The sequence below is a fragment of the Neodiprion fabricii genome, chromosome 2 (assembly GCF_021155785.1).
Source record: "Neodiprion fabricii isolate iyNeoFabr1 chromosome 2, iyNeoFabr1.1, whole genome shotgun sequence".
Lineage (NCBI taxonomy): Eukaryota > Metazoa > Arthropoda > Insecta > Hymenoptera > Diprionidae > Neodiprion > Neodiprion fabricii.
Genome location: NC_060240.1, coordinates 31,883,598 through 31,904,561, shown reverse-complemented (window position 1 = coordinate 31,904,561; position 20,964 = coordinate 31,883,598). Strand labels below are relative to the sequence as shown.

The window sequence follows — 20,964 nt, the reverse complement described above, 5'->3', positions numbered from 1 at the left end:
AAATCATTATTAATTACCGGATTACTCGCTTGTATCTTCTTTTATACTGCTCGTGATATAATACCCATGCATATTTTTACGAATACGCGATATGAAAAGATTTCCGAACCACGAGGCAGAATCTTGTTCACATTTCGAATTTCATCTCACTTTCAATCTTCGAGAGAAAAAAAAAAAGAAAAATACAAAGTTGGACTGTTACTTTCCTCGACAGTTGTGCTCCGTTCCGAAAATCGTAATTCGTCAGAATATTCAAGGTGATAAAATATTGTCACCGCGTAGCGTGGGCCACGTGCCTGTAGGTGTATGTGTATGTGTAATTTGATACGCAAGGAATGGACGGGAGCAGCATGCGTGAGCAAACATCTCCTTGGTACACAGAAACGCACACATATAATAAGCCTGTCCACACGTATACAGCTAATCTCAAAGTTTTGCCAAAATATTGTTTTGCAAATCAACTCCAAGGCCTCAGCTCCAACTTAGGTAATTAATATGCGTATGTATGTACATTGTACATAATATCTTTATCCAGAGATAACTAACTCTGTTGATAATTAACTGTCACTGCATTACGCTCATTAATTAAAACCGCAAATAATAATCTCAATCGCAGATCCTGTGTTTACTTCTGATATTACAGATTAAGAAAACATTTTCATACAATTATCGTTCGACAGATATTAATAGGAATGAGACAAATACCTACGCAATTCTATTATACCTTTACTAGTTGTAAGACGTTGAAAAGGCGAATGGCGATAAAAAAAAAGTGCATTACTAAAGCATTTGTGGAAACCTTTTCGGTCACGTGTTAACGTACTTACATCACGGAACTAGCCGAGAGAAAGAATCCTAATCGGGTACAGCAAAAAATTTAGCATACCAGTTGTAATCTGTTTACATTATCGAACGCAATGACGGAAGGTGTGACTCTTCGCAAGGCAAACATCTATACGCATGTGTGTGATTTATGTACATACATATACTTCGATGCATGTATAATTGTTAATTCATTCAAATATCGGCAATGGCCTATAAAAATCAACTTTTTTAGAAGCTCGTGTCTACTTTCCGGTGTTGAGTTCATCCTAAAGTCTTCGAACCGCAAATGCACGCTGCGTACCCGAAATTTTGCACTTCGTGATACGGAGGATCGAATTCAACAATTTTGTTTCTCGCCGTTAGAAAAGATAAAAACCGAATGTCACTTCAGATTTTTGAAAGAAATTTTTTCGGTCATTAACAAATGTCATTCGAAAGAGAGAGGGAAAATTGAATGAGAACTTGAAAGCTTTATCAGACTGATTTCTAGTCTCATTCAATGTACCGCCGACTCGTCTGTTACACACCGTAATACAAAGTGCGTTCAACTTTACGCTACATCGCACGTAAATCTGCCGGCTGAATCCGATAGAGAAGAATAAAATAATTTTAAACAATAGGAAACGTAAACAAGTATTCACCGTCATCGTGTAGTTAACGTTGTTGACAGAATGATCGCTATCGTCGTGTTTGTTAGAAAAGAATACATCTGCGTTGTAGAAAAATCGTAAGCAAGCCCCCCTTGTATTTTCGTTTCAGTTTTCAGGGTCACGTGTGTACGCGTAGGCGTCGTATAACTGCAGCGTAACTATCCTACACGGTTCTTCATCCCCGCTTCTATTATTCAACCATATATTCGACCAATCGCGTATCTCCTTTCCGTGGGTGTGCCTTATCGCGAATTCTTAGTACTACTATGTATCCTCTCTCTCTCTCACTCTGCGTGCGAAAACCATGCTGTTTACTCGACTATAATAATCACACGTATATATGTATACGTACGTACACACGTAATAATTCGACGTAGGTACGCACGTGCATATCGTACACACCGTAAGATGACGTATCGTAGAGCATGTATTTTCAGTGTGAAAAATATTTCTAAGCGCGTATAAATTTGAATTTAATGAATAAGTTACGCAACGATTACCAATCAATTCTTAATTACAGATACGTGAGTAAAATTTTTGACATATCTTATATATTTAACATGCAGTAACACGTTGGTCGATAATAACCGTGTATAATTAAATTTGAGTCATTCTACTTTCGTTGATCAAATTTTTATATCGGTTTCGATTATATCGCTTCTTTCCATTTCACTCGTCGAAAATGTCCTCCGATAAAATTGCGGTGAAAATAACCAGCTCATCCTTGATTAATATAGGTCAAGATGAACGAGGCCGGAGGATTAAGAAGGCTCTTGACCCTTTGGATTATTGCATCATGGTCAATTGTTACAAAATTGTCAAAGCTGGTTTGCATGCATATATCGAATACCTGATTCTCCATTACACCATTATCATTGTTATTACTGTTGAAGCATTTGTTCAATAGTAAAAAAAAGGTCGTACCAAGCTCGATGTATGCGTATTGCGTATATCTGTGTGTGCGTGAGGAAAGAGCGTTGATTTCGTGTCGGTTACGTTTGTTTTGAAGTGAGAAAAGAATACCTTCTCTTTCGCACGAGGCGATAGTTCTTCTCACTTATCAGCCAATCAGAACGAAGCACCATGTGCGAAAACAAATCGCGTGTTTACTCGCCAGCCAAGCAGCGCGACGAAGGTAAAAGGAACGATACACCAGAGAGAACTTCCCGCTTCAATACGTGTCAAGTGTTCGAGTAGTGAGGACGTTGATCTTGCCTTTAACTAATTACTGCTTCAACTATACATCCAGATATTCCTGTCGCTTAGTTTTTTTGTGTTTCATAAAGTTTGTGACGATTTTGTAAAACATAGCTTGCATACGGGATACAGGAAATTACTGTATATGATATCGAGTGCGGCAGTATTTAAACTGCGCATTCAACAATCATGTAAATATTGAGTATAGAATAGTAAAGTAATTGAATGCGGATACGTCGATTAGTCTGAAATTTAAACCGCACAACCGCAACGTTTTTTGATCAAGTCAATCTGAAGATTCAACGATTACTCATCCGACGAGTTGCGGTATCAGTTATACCAGGTGAATATACTGCTGGTGTATGTATTATATTTAAATTATAAATCATTAGGCGTAGGTTTGTGTATCCTGTTGAAAGCAAATGGACAATTGTGCCAATTATCATCAACCGGCGCTTACAGCAAAGTTCATTCCCGCCGTTTCGCAATTGTGCGGATCTTCGCTCATCGTCGGTCGTACAATTTGCGGATGATAAATTATTCTCCGTTTAACCCCGTACAAAGAAAATTGTTACTCCGGCTGGCCTAAATACGAAAGTGTCGATCCGTCGCCACTCTGTGCGGCTTTCCCTCATCGCGGTTGATCTTTGCGTATCGTCCGCTCAACCGAGATCGTAATTCAAATAATTTAGCCAATCAACGCTTTGCTCTTCCGCGCGCATTTTTTGAAGTACGCGCGATTCGCCGGCTAATTGAATACGGAATGGTTTTACTAATTGCTGTACCGCATCGCCAACGTTAGCAGCCGAACGTTTCTGACAATGAGCCACGAGTCAAGTTGGTCTGATTAATACGGTAGTAATTATCAAATCCGATAAGTTGCTTGTAATTAGATGGAATTTGTTTGTCGACCTCAATTTTTACATAGAAAAAGTCGTCGCGATACCCAAGTGGTAATAATTCGTCATCATCGTTACCCAACACTCGTCGCTTCTAAATCATCGTGAGTTGAAGAAAAAAGGAAGCAGGAGTGAAAAAACAAAATTACATCAGAGCACGTGCCTCGGCTATTCGTATATGCCAAATATCAGATAGATATTATTATCATTATTATACCCACCCATTATTTTTGTAATCGTCTTTTTTCTATTATTTATCGACGTATAAATTTTTTTCACGCGATTAAAACGTCTGAAACTCGAACTCTTTGATTTAAATATCTTCAGGCACGAAAATAAGGGGAAACGAAGATACACGTATTACAAAAGAAGTCGTTTATTTTATAATGAGAATTAATACTTATAATCCTCGAATACATTCCGATTATAGAAATCGGTGGTGAACTATATCCACCGAACAGTCATGCCCGTTCTACCCAGGGAACATACAAAGCACAATTATCTTCGTACACAGCTGCATCGGGTGAAAGAATTGCAGAATTGTTGCATTCAACGAACGCACCTAATACAGGAGACTGTATTAAAAATAACCTAAGACCGTGGCAGCCAGGCTCTTCTTCGTCAATTCAGTGCCAGGTCCACGGCCAAACTCGTCATCCTGGGCAGTAGCCAGAGGGCAAGACAATCAAGAACTTTCCACTGATCGTCTCTTGATGAGCGCGTGTAAGCTATTGTAACCGTTGTACGGTTTGAACCTTTCGCGCGTAATTTTCCTTATTTTTTTACTCTATAATTGTCAAATTAACGTTACTTCGTGGAATGCGTAATTATCAAGCATCCGTCTCGCCGGCAGATGTCATTCACAGTGTTCCAATGCGTATATGAGTAAAATTTGAATCCAAGTTACAGCTGTTCCATTCTTCAGCAGCTTCAAGCAGTCCCTCTTAGCTACGGTTAACACCGAACGGAATAATGGCCGAACTATACATAAAAACTATTTATAACTTTGCAATATTGCGAGGAGTCGGTACATCCGATTTGGCACCTCGCTAAACCGAAACGAATTGACCAAATCGGTATTCCGAAGAGTTTTATTCTATTAATACCTAATCCCTTATCGATCCAAAGTCTTGAACCTATTTGCTTTCGGTCATCGTTTCTTACAGCAAGCGCATCGGGAATTCCGGATCCATTACATATGCGTAAGGCTTGCTTACGCAAATATGTCTGTGCAACTAACACATGTGTGTATGTACATAAATACGCGTGTTACGTATACAGCAGATTATTTCTCCTAATTTAACTTTATATACCGGTGTAATATTACATAACGAAATACGCGGGTTTAACATGTACTATGCCTGTTAAATACTCAACTGTAACACGAATTTTACACGACTTTAAATCTTACACGCTAGAAGCTTTTCCTTCATGTTGGTCGAGGCTATAATTTTTGTTTGAAACAAGCCTTGGACAGCGTAGATCGCAGCACATGACTGGGAAATAGCCGACTCACCATGTGGCCGTAATCTTGAGAAATACATAAACAGTATACCGCAACAATGAGCGATAGAGCAGATAAAATTTCTTAACAATCAATGCTCGTATAACAAATAGAACAGGAAAGAACGGGAGGCGAACATAATAATAACGAATATAGCTGACGGAGAATTATTTCGAACGCATGGTACATACATAAATCTCATTATCGTTTACCAGCGCTACGTAAATCCGGCCCAACAAGTTATCGTGGATGTCACGCAATTGTCGTGTTTTGCATCGACCCTTGCACAAGTTAACGGGTTGTATCGCTTTCGCATGATAAAGTTTATAACCTCGAGCCGATACGTCTACACTCGTATTATACAATATGCGTACGTCATTTGTGTAATGCTGATTATGAGGGATGTTAATCAACCTAATCGCGTCACTAGTGTAAATAAGGTACTCTTGGTAAAAGTTTTCAAATAGGTAGATTCCCAGCACTTGATCGGCTTATCAGTATTACTATACGTATCCTATTGTGCGGACTAAGTTCGTTCATCAATGATTTTGCATGTATTTGTGTAGATTAAGCCGGGATCAGTGGTTTGTGTAACCGGCGTTCCTCGCCTTCTCTGTCCCTCTTTATCGCTTTCCGTTAATAAACGTTGCCAAATTCCAGCGGTAATCGTAGATAGAAAGTATTATGAGTTATAAAGCTTGCGCAATATATGCTCACAGGCCTACCATAACTGACAATAACAACGGAAATACGTCAGTCAGCTGGTCAGTGACCATTAAGCGTCTATGCGGTTCCTAAACTGTCGATTGTACAAACAAATTTTGCTCACTGTCTTCTGAACAAAACAACATATTTCCGACTCAATGTTATCGTTCACTGCTTATCGTGAAAAACGTATTTGACCGCAGATTGTAAGCTGGTCGGTTAATTATTTGACGATCCGGATGTGTATGTCTAACTAACAAGGGTTGCAGGCCATGATTTTTGAAAAAAATATTTATCCAAGTACTATATCGTATGTGCGTAGCATTTGTTCTTCTTTTCTTCCTTGTACAAGCACATCATCCTACGTACAGCAGCTTGTTTCGCTTCCGTTCGATAATATGCATTGCGGTGAATGACCCACGTTGATTATATGAAGTGCATTTAATATAGATGTACTTTTTCACATCTATGTATATCTCCCACTGTTTCTTTCTTTGTTTGCAGACAATGAATACTTTCTTTAAACCAATTTCGATCCTCGCCGTAAGAAATGGCTTCTATACTTACACTGCGAATACATCATATCTCTGCTGAATTTCTTTCTTTATTCTTCTTACGCTTAGTACTGTGTCTGAAAGAATCATTAATATGCTTTTGCATTAACCATACTGTTATTTACCAATAACGCTTCATTCCGCGAACTCGGGACGCAAATCGTGTATTTAACGTAATTTGTTTAAACCCCTATACAGTTAGAATGATCATTAGAAGGATAATGCATTAAAGGGTACAACAAGGCGAGAGAATGGGTTTGCCTATTTTGTATTCTTCAGTTCTCTCATCAAAAGCTAGAAATTTTTCTCTTAAAGTGCTTGTCATTGTTATTTGCCACTCGAGATTCATTACGGTCAGGTATAATTGGCGGGTCGTTAATATCAGTGAGTATAATTTTGGCATGCCTCCAAGCATTCGCCAGTTATACGTTTACAGTTGTAAATTATAATTATGAAGAGACCGAAAATTTCTTATTATACAACTACGGATAAATTATTAATAAATTCTTCATAGCTAGCCGTATCAAATTCACGCAAGTACATGGTTTATTGCAATTTGAAAATGGTTTTTTACACTTTTTACATAAACTGAATGTTGGAAATAGAAGGAGTTGTAGAGGAGTCTTGTTATGTCGTAATTGTAGATACGGAGGTAGGAAAATTTTTTCACTTTTCCTATTTTTCTTTCGTTGTCTACTTCTCTTTTGGCTCTGCATCAATATTCCCCGTCTTGAGATGAACAACAAGTTACTTGAATCAGAGCCAGCATCGTATCTTCATCTGCTACAGGAGGCAGACTAACGTTACGCAACCAGGTATCTTTTTTAGGTAAAGCCAATTTTCGTTTTGAGTGGAATTTTTCTCCTACCCAAGAGAATGTATTTTGAAATCATGCCAAAGTCTTCGAGAAACAACCCGAAACTTGTCTCCAAAGTCAGGTGGATCATATTTTTCATTTTCACGACTAAAGTGAGTCAGAAATTCTCGTGAAGTGACCGAGTTTGCAAAAAAGAGCATTGTCCTACGGTCGTGACGCATGATATTTTTGAAAAAAAATTTTCGGCAATGATTCTATTGTCAATCTGCAGGCCTATGATTTAAAGAAAACAGAACACTCATGCTCGAAGTTATCGCGTCTTTACCGCGTTCTGGTTGATAAGAAAAATATCGTTCCAAACATGGGACTAACACGCGTCTTCCGTTTTCCCCATAACGTCGGTGAAACATGTGAAAACTTTACCATTGTTGTGACGGGGTCTTAATCGGCTTTTAATTCCACTTTTAAGGTTTCCTAAAACATTCGTCATTTACGACGTCAGAAATTTCCAACACTACTGACGAGCGATTATGACAAAGTGCTGTTCGATACCCAGACGTATCATCCTTGGCCGTCAATCCGATACCTTGTAATCGTGTTAATCGATTGACCGTTAGTCAGTACCGAGCTGTTTGTCTTATGAAATCATTTTTGACATTTATTTTTTTATTTTATTTTATTTTTTGTTCGGCGGAATTACAAAGTGCAAAGTTTAATTCGATTAGATTACACTGCAGTATTAGGCTGCATGTTGATTTGTTTTGTTAGCCTTTGTTAGCTTCGGGTTAAAACGATTACCAGCATTCGTTCGTACGGTCCAAAGAATTAATTTACCATGCTATTGTAACCTTGGGTGAAATTTTAAGTGCCGTCGTTTTCCTCCAGATTTCTTTCATTATGGTGTGATTTCTAATCGTTAAATAAAGATAATTGGTCGACACAGGTGTACAGTTTATGTAGAATAGGTGATTACTTTCTGTCTCGACTCCATTGTATGCATCGCATTTCAGGTTTGACCCCGCCGAAAATGGAAAACAGGCATGAACAAACAGCTTTTATACTTATGCAACTCTCATGAAATTTCTAGTTGATACTGTTGAAAATATTTCAAATTATGAAGAAGGTATAAGGAAAATTAGTTACAGCTTCCGAGAACTATACTATAGATATAGACTGCTTCGTGCTATCTTATACAACTTATCACCCCTACTTGCGGTGAATCGATATACACCCTGTGTGTACAAAGGGCCCGTGGAAAGGGAGTACAAGAAGATATTGTGTAGGTACGTACCTACGTATTTGGATTGATCAATACAAGCAACGGTTATATTACTTTCACTGTCTTATGCAAGACGCAATATTACAAGAGTTGGGCACGCATACATGCACCCGTCTATAAATGTAGTGGTACACCCGTCGAGCGTGAAATAGTAAATCACTGCAGGTATGTTGGTCGTTTCGTAATATTCCGCTGCACCTGCGACCTCAGTAAGTGTAATTCGTATACTGGGACAAATAAAGTCCACGTAAAGAGTGTAAAAAAAGCGCGGAGGAGACAAAGCAGTTGTTTACAATCAGGACCGTATCATTTGGAGCGTGAGGTGTGACTTGTTTAATTGCGCTGTGATTAGTTCCATACTTACAATTAATGGCTTCTTGTTGCTCCAAGAAGTGTTTGTTGGGTTTCTTAAGTAAAGTCATTTTCTAACAATGTACACGCATACCTATAAGTACTTTCTTCATAATTACAGCTCGGGTTTCTATGTAATTTCTATGTAATTTCTATGTAAAATAACCATTACGGTTTTCCAAATATCCTTATGTACGAAGAAAGGCTGCGGATCGGACTACCATCTAACGTTGGTCGTTTATGGATATAACAGAACAGCGGAATATTGAAATCTGTGTAGTAATACGACCAAAATTTTACTTTCATAAAAGTATTGCTTATGTAAATTCTTTTTCCATTCAATTACAGCCTAACTCGAAGAAAATATTATTACTCGCAGTACATTTACCGGGCAAAAGTACCTTCTGTAATGATTCTAAAAAATATCTTTTAAATATAGGGACTTGACGTTATTTCATTGTGATAAATCGCATTGATCAGCGAGTATAAAAACACAACTATATTTATCCGTGTATAATTACTATTTTTATTTTATTTTTAAAACCCTACTATCATACTTAACGACGATTCGGAATTCCTCCAGTGAGTTTAGTAGCGTCGCTTAAAATCATTTTCGAATAATTTACGAGTAAATATATGACTCACATCCGAGCTCTACACGCTCGTGTTACGTGTAGTAACACCTACATCATGCATGCCTGTACTTTGATCGCAGGTTTACAGAAGCCCGCGGTTCGAACGCTACGGTCACGTGGAAGCCCCGTCTTATCGACCGTTGGTTTTGGCCGCGATGATTGGCTCAGCTTAAGTCACGTGACACTTGACGTAAGGAACCTGCCGTCTGCTCAGCCGTCGGAGCGAGCGTCTGCCTGTTATATCAACTTGTCACAGAGAACGAGCCATCGCTGGCCGCGAGGGAACAAAGGAGGATCGCCGTTGCTTCATACGGCGATACACGACGTCGGATTCTGGACGAGTTTTTTAATCGACACACACAGGCATCGAGTGCGTATAATTGTTCTGCGATTTCATTCATACGTATAGATAATATCGTTTTATGAACTAGTTGAGTTTATAATCTTTTCACCGACACGGCTTTTGTGACTCGCGAGTGTGTGAAGTAATGCGCGGTCGAGCATAGTGCCAAATTATCCGTAATAAGGGTTTGTGAATACGTTGAGAGAGAGAGAGTTGTAGTATTGTCACAGGATTACTTTGACAATTATCGTGCTTTTCGGCTCGATGACAGCTCGCTGTCAATATGGTTAGGTAAATTATTGAAAGTCACGGTACGGCTTCGGAAAATTGGTGAAAATTTTATCAACGATTTATATTTTAATCTGTAGAAGCTTTATGTTGAAATCACTCTACACTTTATAGTCAAAGTCTGACAATAAATCGCACCCTCTTATTAGGCGAACACCCACACAGCATCCAAAAGACCTTTTTAAAGGTCGCAAAAACAACCCAATATGTACAGCATGAACTACATTGGAAAGTTCATCAGCAACTTTAGGGACTTTTACAATGAAATAAACGCTGCTACTCTAACTGGTGCCATTGACGTGGTCGTTGTCGAACAGCCTGATGGATCTTTTGCCTGTTCACCTTTTCACGTCAGATTTGGAAAACTATGTGTCCTTCGATCGAGAGAGAAAGTGGTGAGTTCTTTTGTTCCTTATAATTTTTAAACCTAGTTTGACACACTCTGTTACTGCGTAATTTTCATCTCCATGATTCGTGTTGTAGATATCATGAATACGGCACTGGTAATACCAGCTAATCATCGTCAATCACATACATTTATAGTTGCTACAATTATCGTCGTTACATGCTTGCTAACATAATTCAAGATTATGATGCCAACAATAACTTGTTTGTTTAACCATTTAGCTCTGTTCCAATACATTCCCTATTTAGACTTCTTTGTATTTTGCACATGAGTGATAAACACAGAGGAAAATATATGGATGTATATCCATAGCGTAATAAAGTGGATTACATATCGTAAAAAACCTGATTGGATAAATGCATTCAACATCTAGTTTATGCATGTACTTTACGTAGTTGATTTTTTTCTTTTTCTTCATGACCAGCGGGCATCTTTGATATTCAAAAAACGGTATCCTCTTTACAAATGACAAAACATTTTATTTTCCCATTCTTAATACTTCAGATTGGACACGTCATTTCTGAAACAATTAAATGATTCTTGTCATTTATTTGGCACAGGTTGATATCGAAATAAATGGAGAACCACGTCAAATTCACATGAAGTTGGGTGACTCTGGGGAAGCTTTTTTCGTTGAAGAAGTTGGCTGCGGAGGTTCACCAACTGACACAGAAATTCCACCGCATCTTGCATGCTCTCCAATTCCACACGACAGTTGTTTTCCACAGCAAAGGTAAGCAAAGCCACTAACAGCATGGTTTATACCACTCAATCATTTGTCAACGCTCATTCCTTTAAAGTTAGGATTGCACCATTTTCGTTCTTTACTTCATTTAACAAAAAACAGCCAGTATCTAGCTCTCAACATTATAATTTTCATAACTCATTTCGCTGTTCACGCTATTCTTAGGGAGAGTGGAACTTTGTTTCTCAGGTTCAACCTGCTCTCGGAACTTCCGCAAGAACAACGTGAGAAGCTACTTAGAGATTCGGTGCTGTCAATAGAGCGTGAGAAATGGGAGGAAATGTCAGCGCTGCCGTCAGACGAGCGTGAGAAATTTCTTGTAGAACAGTTTTCGGATCTCCCAATAGAGCACCGTGAAAAATGGCTTCAAATAGCGTCAATGACTACAGAGGAACGTGACAAAATATTTCGCGAAAATTTCGGTGTCATATCTACTGAACAAAAGCAGAAAATGATACGCGAGCAATACTCTGCACTTAAGACTGAGGACAGAGAAAGACTGTTTAAAGAAAATTTTCCAGAACTGCCGGTAGAGCAAAGACAGAAGTTCGAATTTGCTTTGCTCAGTGATTGGAAAGGCAAAGAGGAAGAAAAGTGGGATGATAATCAGATTGACTCTAAGCACGATGACGAGGAGATATTCAATATGGATAATATCGATGGAGAGGAACCAAACCCTGCCTCGGCTGTAGCACCTGTGAAAACCTTCAACGCTGTTGCTTCTAATACAAGAATTCGTAAAATAAGCATTGTGCATAATGAATTCCGGCCAATAACGGATGATCCTCAAAGCAGTTCCAAGGAAAAGTCTAGTGACGAATCGAACGTTTCTTTATCCAAGAAAAATTCCAAGGATGAAACTATTGAGGAAACGAAAGGTAGCAATGGGTCCAAGAGAAAACGCAAGAGGAGAAGCATTATGAAGAAGAAAGGAGTGCAAAGAAAAACTAGTAATGGAAGCAGTAGTCAGACTGAAATGAGCGAGAATGACGTCGTAGCTGCCGACGAATCTCAGAGCGAACCTGTAAGTGAATTTCGATTACAATGCTGAAAGTTGAAAAAGTATTCAATTGAATGATCGCTTCATTTTATTTGAATGCAGTCTAGAAAAAGTACCGTTGAAAGCAATTTACGTTTTTAGCTGTTTATTCCTTTTTATTTGTTTTTTTTAACATTGCAGAAGCTCTTTTAGTATTCTCGAAGAGACTTGCATACAATATTCTTTAGATTGACTTAATCTTATTAGATAATTACGAATATATTGATTAAAGATATTAAAGGGCCCGAGTCCGGTTGTCGAAGTCGAAACCAATAACGCGTCAGCTGAACCTACGGAAACCCACTTGTCATCCTTGTCGCAAGAAATTACAGTCCCGCGTCAAGAATCAGATTTTCATTTCTTCAGTGACACAGAAATCACAAAGTAAGTCTACCTTTCATCAATTCAACATAGAAAAAGTTCAGATAATAAGAAACCAAGATCAAGTTAGTTCAGATATTTTGTTATTGAACATTATATTTCTCAATATGAAAGCATCTGATCTCATTCAATTAGAAATCGGGAGTCTCGGCCTCGTTCTCCAGTTCAGTCTGATACAGAATTTGAAATGCGTAAGCTCACTGAAGATAGAGCTGAAATTGAGGATGAGAAGACGCATCAGCAGAGCTGGAGATGGGGAGAATTGCCAAGCCCTCCTCCCGACTCTTCTCTACCATCGCATAGGAGCTCGTTGAATACTTCGACAGTAGCCAATCAGCCTACTGACTGTAAGTATGAAAATTTTTAGTACTTCACTAAAAAACGTAACAAGCTTTGAATCCCTGCAAGTACCCAGTTGCAAGATCTTACAAGCATCAATTCCTAAGCAAATTGTATTCAACACAGACTTCGTTTGTTATAAACTATAACAATTTTAAGCCTACCTTTTTTGGCCTTTATCATTCATTCTTCTTCTATTGCTAGCCATTTCGAAAACATATGCTAAATTTAATTTTTATGGCAGTCGACGCCCATCAATCGATTTTGAGTCGTACATTGGCCTACATGAAGCGGACCAATTCTCGCTTTGTACGTAATCCAGAATCAGATGGAATATATTTGAGCGATCTGAATGCAGACGAACTTGACCCCGAAGTTGCTGCTCTTTATTTGCCAACGTCTCATCACAGAGCAACTATTGCTAAAGGTATTGCTACTCATTGGCCTATGCTTACAATTGTTTTTCTTCTCTCGAAATACGTAAACCCATACTTATGCATAAAGAATACTGAGCTTTTGTTCTGCTTCTTGTAACTAATCATGCTAACTGTGTATAAATTATTTGTACATGAACAAATTTTGTATTACGAAATAAAAGTTACTTAGTGTAAAGAAACTTTCAAATTTCTGAATTTCTTTCTTAATTTTTTAGGTGGAAAAAGTCTGGACGAAGAAGACGCAGAATCTGGAAATGGTCCAAGTCTACCTCAGAGTCCAAACAGCGTTGAAGGAGCCATCGGCGGCCCTAAATCGCTGGACAGTGATTTTGAAGAGCCAAAACATTCCCTATTCGATAGCAATGCTGACGTCACGTTGTCTCTTTGTGGTGGCTTAGATTCCAAGGATGGACCATCTGAGGAAACATTCCATCAAAACTTGCTTCACTTTGAAGATGTCTGTAGTGATCCAAAACTATTCGAAAATCCAAGTTTGGTCATAAAAATTAACGGAAAGTTTTATAACTGGGCTATGGCCTGTCCCATCCTCATGACCTTGGCTGCTTTTCAAAGGCACTTGCCCCAGAGTGCCGTAGAGAATTTATGTGCTCGTTACATGCTGACTCCAGTTCACGAGGACGAGAAACAGCAAAGTGGGGGCAAAACTGAGGGTCGTACTGGTTACAGCTCTTGGTTTTCATGGAGTCGCTCCAGTCAGCCATCTAAAAAACAAAAGGATTTATCAGAAGGTAATTAATTTGTCACTTTCCATCATCAGTTGCAATATGTTGTACAAATAAGTCAAACGAAAATTTTCTGTTCTTCACTAGTTGATGGCCCAATAATCGGCCAAACTCAACAACAGTTTATTGGAGTTAAAGAAGCTTCCCTGTCGGAGAGTGTGCCATCAGTTAGCATCAGAATGTAAGTCTTCTATTCTGTGTGTTTCGTATGATAAAATCAATAGGATTATATAAATGGTATTTATTTTTCAGAGATCAAAAAGAGGAAGAAATAATCGATATGCACTTGGGAACTGAGGCTGTAGCTCAGACTAGTTTCCCAAATATGCCGGAAGAATCACTCCTTGATAAAGGAGAAAAGACACATGGTGAGCAAGAGGGAGAAGGTTACAGTGGCAGTGAGGACTCTGACAGCAATCGCAACGAACCTCAAGGAGTCAAAATACCAATAGAAAGAAGACCCTACTATGAATCCACCGAAAAATACAGAAAGACTCTGCGGCTTTCCTCAGAACAAATTGTAAGCCGTATATTACTCATATTGTAAACTTTTTCAGACTTTCTCGCTGTCAAATACTCGTAATCCGTAGTGTAATTCAAAACCAATACACAAAATTTATATTAAAAATTCCTCTTTCACGTTTTGTAGGCCAGTTTGGGTTTGAAGGATGGTGCAAACGAGGTAGTGTTCAGCGTGACAACCGCTTATCAGGGTACAACCCGATGTAGATGTCACATTTACAAATGGCGTTGGGATGACAAAATCGTTATATCTGACATAGATGGTACAATAACGAAATCTGACGTGCTAGGACACATTCTACCGATTGTTGGTAAAGACTGGGCGCAATCAGGTGTTGCTCAGCTATTCACCAAGATTAAAAATAATGGATACAAGCTATTGTATCTCTCTGCTAGAGCTATTGGCCAGGCTAGGCTCACCAGGGAATATTTGAAGAGTATAAAACAGGGAGATTTGTCTCTGCCTGAAGGACCTTTGCTACTTAATCCTACGAGCTTGCTATCAGCATTTCATCGAGAAGTTATCGAGAAAAAACCAGAACAGTTTAAAATATCTTGCCTCAGCGATATTCAAGCCTTGTTTCCAGAAGATACCAAGCCTTTCTATGCTGGATATGGAAATCGTATAAACGTGAGTTTAATTTGCGCTTGCTGTTGTTACGCTAAAATGCGTAGAGTATTGTCCTGAAACGAAGTGTTTATGAATCAAGCGATCTGTCAATTGCTGGAAATTTCTTGTACTAAATCTCTTACACTTTTTTTTTCATGAACTAGGATGTTTGGGCATACAGAGCAGTGGGCATTCCCATAGTAAGAATATTCACGATCAATCATCGCGGAGAATTGAAGCACGAGCTGACGCAGACATTCCAATCCTCGTGAGTAATTAATTTTTTTCACATTTGTTTGTGATCGGTACTTGATTGTGCCACTGGATATTGGTTGCTGCGATTATTCGTAGTGTTCGGTGGTTTGTGAATGTAATAATCATAGTTTAATCTATATTTAATCCTTAGTATTTATATACTTGTTTAATATTGTCAATTATTTCGCTATTTCTGGTCGATTTCACTTGTTCTGCTACCAGTCCTAGCAACCTAGGGTTTTTTGCAATTTCGCAATTGTGTAAAGACAGGAAACTTATCATCTTGTTAGAAAAGTCTGTTAACAAATGTTTCACTTGGTATTTTCAAACAAAAAAAGACTCCTGGCCTTAGGATACATCTGATTTTATCATACAGCCAAATTGTACTCGGACTGGCCTCAGAGAAGTACTTCAAAATTTTAGTGAAAAAGAAGTAAATTAGTCAAAATATGACATTGTTTATAGCGTGGTTTCATTTGTACAATATTATACAAATTTGAAGGCTGCACGTTTATAATTAGGATTTTAATTATTTCTTTAATATTGCACGTTTAGGTTTTGTACAACCGCCTTTACTGTTAAAGATTATTTTTGCCTTACATATTTGAATTTGTACAACTGTCGTTTTACAAATATTAATTTTTCACATGACATTTCTACTACAGTTATCTGTCTTGTTGGAAAATCATAAGACAGGTTTTTTTATGGTGCTCCCACATGTGTATCAATCAGAAAAATGGTAAAATTTTTGTTCGCAATTTTTCGTTTTGTCGTATTACAGTGAATACTTTTCCCTCTCACGGCTTGATGCCTAACATGTGGAACTACTAGATTCATCTGGGCAAAGATAAGCTGGCATAGGCACACTGCGGATGTGTAGCAGATTAACCAATGTATATGGATAGCCGATTTAAACAAAATTCTAATAGCACTTTAGTCGTTTTGACATGGGGCTGTTTTGTGTGGTTGCAGTTACACGTGTCAGAGCGGAGTGGTCAATGACTTGTTCCCGCCATTGCAATACCACTGCACTTCTACAGATGACAACGCTACGATAGATAGTTAATCAATAAAAAAGTCCTTCACAAGTCAATGAATCCTAGTCAAATTTTGCGACGACTTTATCAACTTGCCTTATTATTTGTCAAAATAATGTAATCAATGGTGGTCGTTTTACGAATTTTCCCAGTATATACTAAAATCCAGCTCAGCTAGTCTTTCGTACAAAATGATATTACATGCCTATGCTGGAGTAGACTTCAGCCTGGTACTGATATTGAATCAGATCAAAAGTATATGCACAGTATAGATGTACATACATACATAGAGGTTTACAAATGCTTGAGAATGTACAAAGAGAAGTTGATCAAATTTTGGTTTTAGTAGTATTATCATGCCAGTTTCATTATCATTTTCTTAGTTACATTTAGTAATTACATTATATGTATATTTCATCATACAAGTTTTGGTAGCTGTTTACCACAAGGCAACTTCTAAAATATGATCTTTTCGATCCCTCAATTTTTTAAAGAAAAGATGTATTTTTATATCGTGACAGCTGGACTGTTGACCATATATTTTTTATAATATTTTTTATTTATTGTCGAAAACCGATGACGTATTTGGTTGTACATCTGCTTGCTACTTCTCTACTTATGATGTATAGGGTAAGCACTCGACACTACACACTTGTTTTTTGTTCTCAGCTTGATTTTTTTAAATATACTTGACTGATGATTCATTTGGCTTTCTTCATGCTCAGAGTTCGACAATTTAATTAATTTTGATGTCACGCTTATTTCCTTCAACACCATAACTCTTAATACAAGGTTTACGTTTTTAGAGTTTGGTTTGCCAATGTTTTTCTCGTATTGCTTAAATCTTCCGATTTCATTACCATATGCAATTCAATACTTTCAGTGAACTTCCAGTATGTTAGTTTACACAAATCACAAAACTGTAGTTATTGCTGTTTATACGCATTCGTGCATCAGCTTAGTTTCACAGGGTACGGTGTCCAAATCCATCTAATACCTTAATGATAATTTTTATTCACGTATCTCGTAAAAGCAATTTCTAATCCAACCTTTTATCGATGGCATGCAATTGATGAAATTTGTCATATTTTATTGAGTTTTCTACTATTGTGCACTCAGTATACACTAAATGGTTTGTAACTCGGCTACTCGTCTATTTCTTACAATTATTTTAATTGAAAAATGTTTTTATGAGTTCAAAATATTTTCATTGACTTTCTAATACCATAATAGAATTGAAAACTTACCAATTGATATCACAAACGATTGTTGCTGATATTCTCTCATGTACATTCTCACAAGCCACGTCTATTCGCATTCTTTTCATACCTCTATTACAACTTGGTAATCTGCTCAAATTTAGGAACGAGACAGTCTACATACTTACCATTGAACCTTCATTTTCACAAATTCACTACGGTCATTGTTGCTTAAGCAGTAAAACAACAGTCGTTCTTAACACAGTTCAGACGAACCTTACTGAACCGGTGGAAAATACTGGCATTATAAATTAAATGCCATTGAGCCTGGAAGGAAGTGCTGTGTGTTACACATAATTTATCTGCTGCTAAATCATTACTGCTTGCGTACATTACATGTGTTAATTAAATGTTCACGTGGTAAGCCAAACTTGTAAAAATTTACTATCTCTGTTTTATATTTCAGATACTCGAACATGAGCTATATTGTAGATCATCTATTTCCCCCCCTGCCTGAAGATGCAACTGACGAATTTAGCAATTTTGCTTACTGGCGAGAGCCAATTCCTGAGTTGCCGGATCTAGAAGTACTAAGCACTGAGACACAAACCACGCAATAAACGTCTTCACTCGACACCTGAGCAATAATAAATCGCTCATTATTTATTAAAACAGTTGTTCTGTCTAGCTAAGTTTTATACTCTGTGTATTGATGCAGCTGATGATCCGGCTGACGTGTTGCTACGAAATATTTTGTCTTATTATTCATTCAAAATTGTCATTGACTATAAGAAGAAGAAACATTTTGTTGCAATGAAAGAATTGACTCCCCGTATTTTTCATAGCTTTCTAATATTTATTTCGGTTCTTTTTTCTTTTTAAATGACTAGCAAATGAACGACCACTTTTACTTTACTTTACGTTATGAAAACACATAGTCTACGTTGTTTATTCCAAAAACATTCCAATATAGGTGATACATAGTGAAACACGTAACTTGTGGACTTCAGTTGTTTATTTATTTGTCAATCTCGGTACTAGTTCCTTGCATCGCATACGTCACGCCGGTTTCATACTGCACCTAGCAGCTTAAGTAGCAGGAACAGCCGGCAGTTACTTGAACAAAATCAATACTACTTGAAATCTGAGAGTCGGTTAAACGTCGTCAACGTGTTTTGCTTTTGCTTTAAGAGAGATGAGAAATTGAATCTGTAAAAGATTAGTATCTGTTGCTTACGACATACTGCCAGCTTTTCACTGAAAGTGTTTTGATTGTAAACCAATAATTCAGGTGTATAACATTTACCTCTTGTCTTGTCCATGTTACTCAGACAATTATTATTTATTTTCTTTAAATGAGATTTCTATTCAGTTGGTGTTACAAATTGATCATGGTGAGTTGGAACATAAAAGGACTGACTTTTGGATTGTGATATTACGAGCAAGGGGATAGATAAAGTTATATTTAACTAAATTTAGTATCTGCTCAAATTGTTGCACGAAGTGAAACGGATCTAAATTACTTTTGTAGATTTATTGTTTAATTTATTTGATATATTATGAATTACTTCTTAAGATTTCAGGGTAAATTCTTTATAAATTTACATGTTGTACTGTTAGTTTTGAAAAGGTGAGAAAATTAAGAGAAAAATTGAAGAGGTGACATTTTATTTTTCATGTGATAAAGTATGATAATAGTTGACATTGATTAAAATAACTCAATCTTTAATATTTTCTCATTGTTGTGTGTATTACTCTCCGTATTATTTTTGTCATCAAGTAATTACACAACGCTGATTGACAATGCAATGCGTAATTACTTTACCAAAGATCATTTTCCACTTATATTATACATAGATAATCATACTTTTATATTTATAAAACCCTTCGATAATTTCTTAATTTAATTTTTGTCTCTGTATTTATTTGTAAAAAGAATTTGATGTGAAAATTGGAAGCGTATGGCACTGGAATAAAAAAGATTTGAGACATTCACATCTAGTTAGAATTTGTAAAATTACTATATGTTGGTTGAAATAATTGATTATCGTTTAGTAAGACATGTATATATTATAAATTATTCAGGTTATAAATTAGTCAGGTCTGTAAGTCACATTATGTAAAATATATAAACTTATTTCGTAACCAGGTATTATTGATTTTGTTAGTTAAGTATTATACTATCGTATCTAGTAAGAAAATTTAGTTGTCATTTTAGAATATGTGTTCGACTATTTCATTGATATTACCTGATAAATAATTCGATATTTCGAGTTTTTCTTGTTATTACCGATCCTTTTGTTTAGGTAATTTCCAGTCGATACGACGATCTGAATTCCTGTGATTTGAGGAACATGAACAACACGTGTACACAGCTATATTTCATTCGCTCACTTCGCTTTACATTCAGTGTCGTCACATAATTGTTGCCTATAAATGATACGTTTTAGTGATAATGATCATGAATTAATGTATTTTAATGAAAACCTCTTGTCAGAGAGCTGATATTGCTATTAGAATGTGGAACTTATTTAAATTCTAACACATTGAGAGCGGAATATAACTTATTACGATTGTCATTCCAAATTGAAAAAGCAAGTTGCTCGTAATAAGATATATTACGTATTTATATGTATTTTGATGAACGTCAATAAAAAAGAATTGACAAGATTTCTTCTACAATTCACTCACTATTTTACATAAACATTATTCACTCCGCATGGGAACAAACAATAGGTATCTTCCGAGGATAAGAATAATTATGCCTTTTCAAAGTGGAATGCAGTTTGAGCTCAAAACCTATTACTATCAAGAAAACCTTATCAGTAAATGGATTAAATAATTAAATATGAAAGTTTGAACTAAATATTATCAAGCTCTCTATGCAACAGTTTATTCAATGTAATAATCATATCTTGTAATCTACACAAGTTTCAAATAATAAAGGGAAAAAAATAATTAACCGTTTTAGTATTATCAATTTGTAAAAGTAGTTGATAAATTTATTTGTACTCCTTTGCAGACGAATTGCGTCGAAAAGTTTGAAATAGCACTCTGACATTCAATTCAACCATACCAGAATTCATTTCAGATACAATACAAACAGTACCATTGAGATTTAGTCATTTTTCAGCTACACTACAAAAACTGTAGATTACTTGCTAAATAAAATTAGCCCGATACGTCGTTAGCTCATTGTGACTG

General features: G+C 36.9%; 1 protein-coding gene across 5 annotated transcripts; it reads left to right on the top strand.

Annotated features, from left to right (window-relative positions):
* The first annotated feature begins 2,644 nt into the window (after positions 1–2,644).
* Positions 2,645–20,722, top strand: LOC124174660 (phosphatidate phosphatase LPIN2). 5 transcript variants are annotated; one of them, XR_006868967.1, is made up of 15 exons: positions 2,645–3,015; positions 9,497–9,786; positions 10,197–10,442; positions 11,014–11,186; positions 11,364–12,222; positions 12,470–12,621; positions 12,754–12,965; positions 13,202–13,384; positions 13,610–14,143; positions 14,225–14,318; positions 14,390–14,657; positions 14,787–15,290; positions 15,434–15,537; positions 16,497–17,191; positions 18,227–18,364. XR_006868967.1 is itself a non-coding variant. In XM_046553978.1 (14 exons), exons 3-14 carry the CDS (start codon positions 10,254–10,256, stop codon positions 18,378–18,380), a joined length of 3,417 nt encoding a protein of 1,138 aa, XP_046409934.1. In that variant the 5' UTR covers positions 2,645–3,015; positions 9,497–9,786; positions 10,197–10,253; the 3' UTR covers positions 18,381–20,722. The 5 variants fall into 5 exon arrangements, 4 of the variants coding, with proteins under 4 accessions (XP_046409934.1, XP_046409933.1, XP_046409937.1 ...); XM_046553978.1 differs by lacking the exon at positions 16,497–17,191 and having other exon boundaries at positions 12,479–12,621; positions 18,227–20,722; XM_046553977.1 differs by lacking the exon at positions 16,497–17,191 and having other exon boundaries at positions 18,227–20,722.
* The last annotated feature ends 242 nt before the right edge of the window (positions 20,723–20,964 follow it).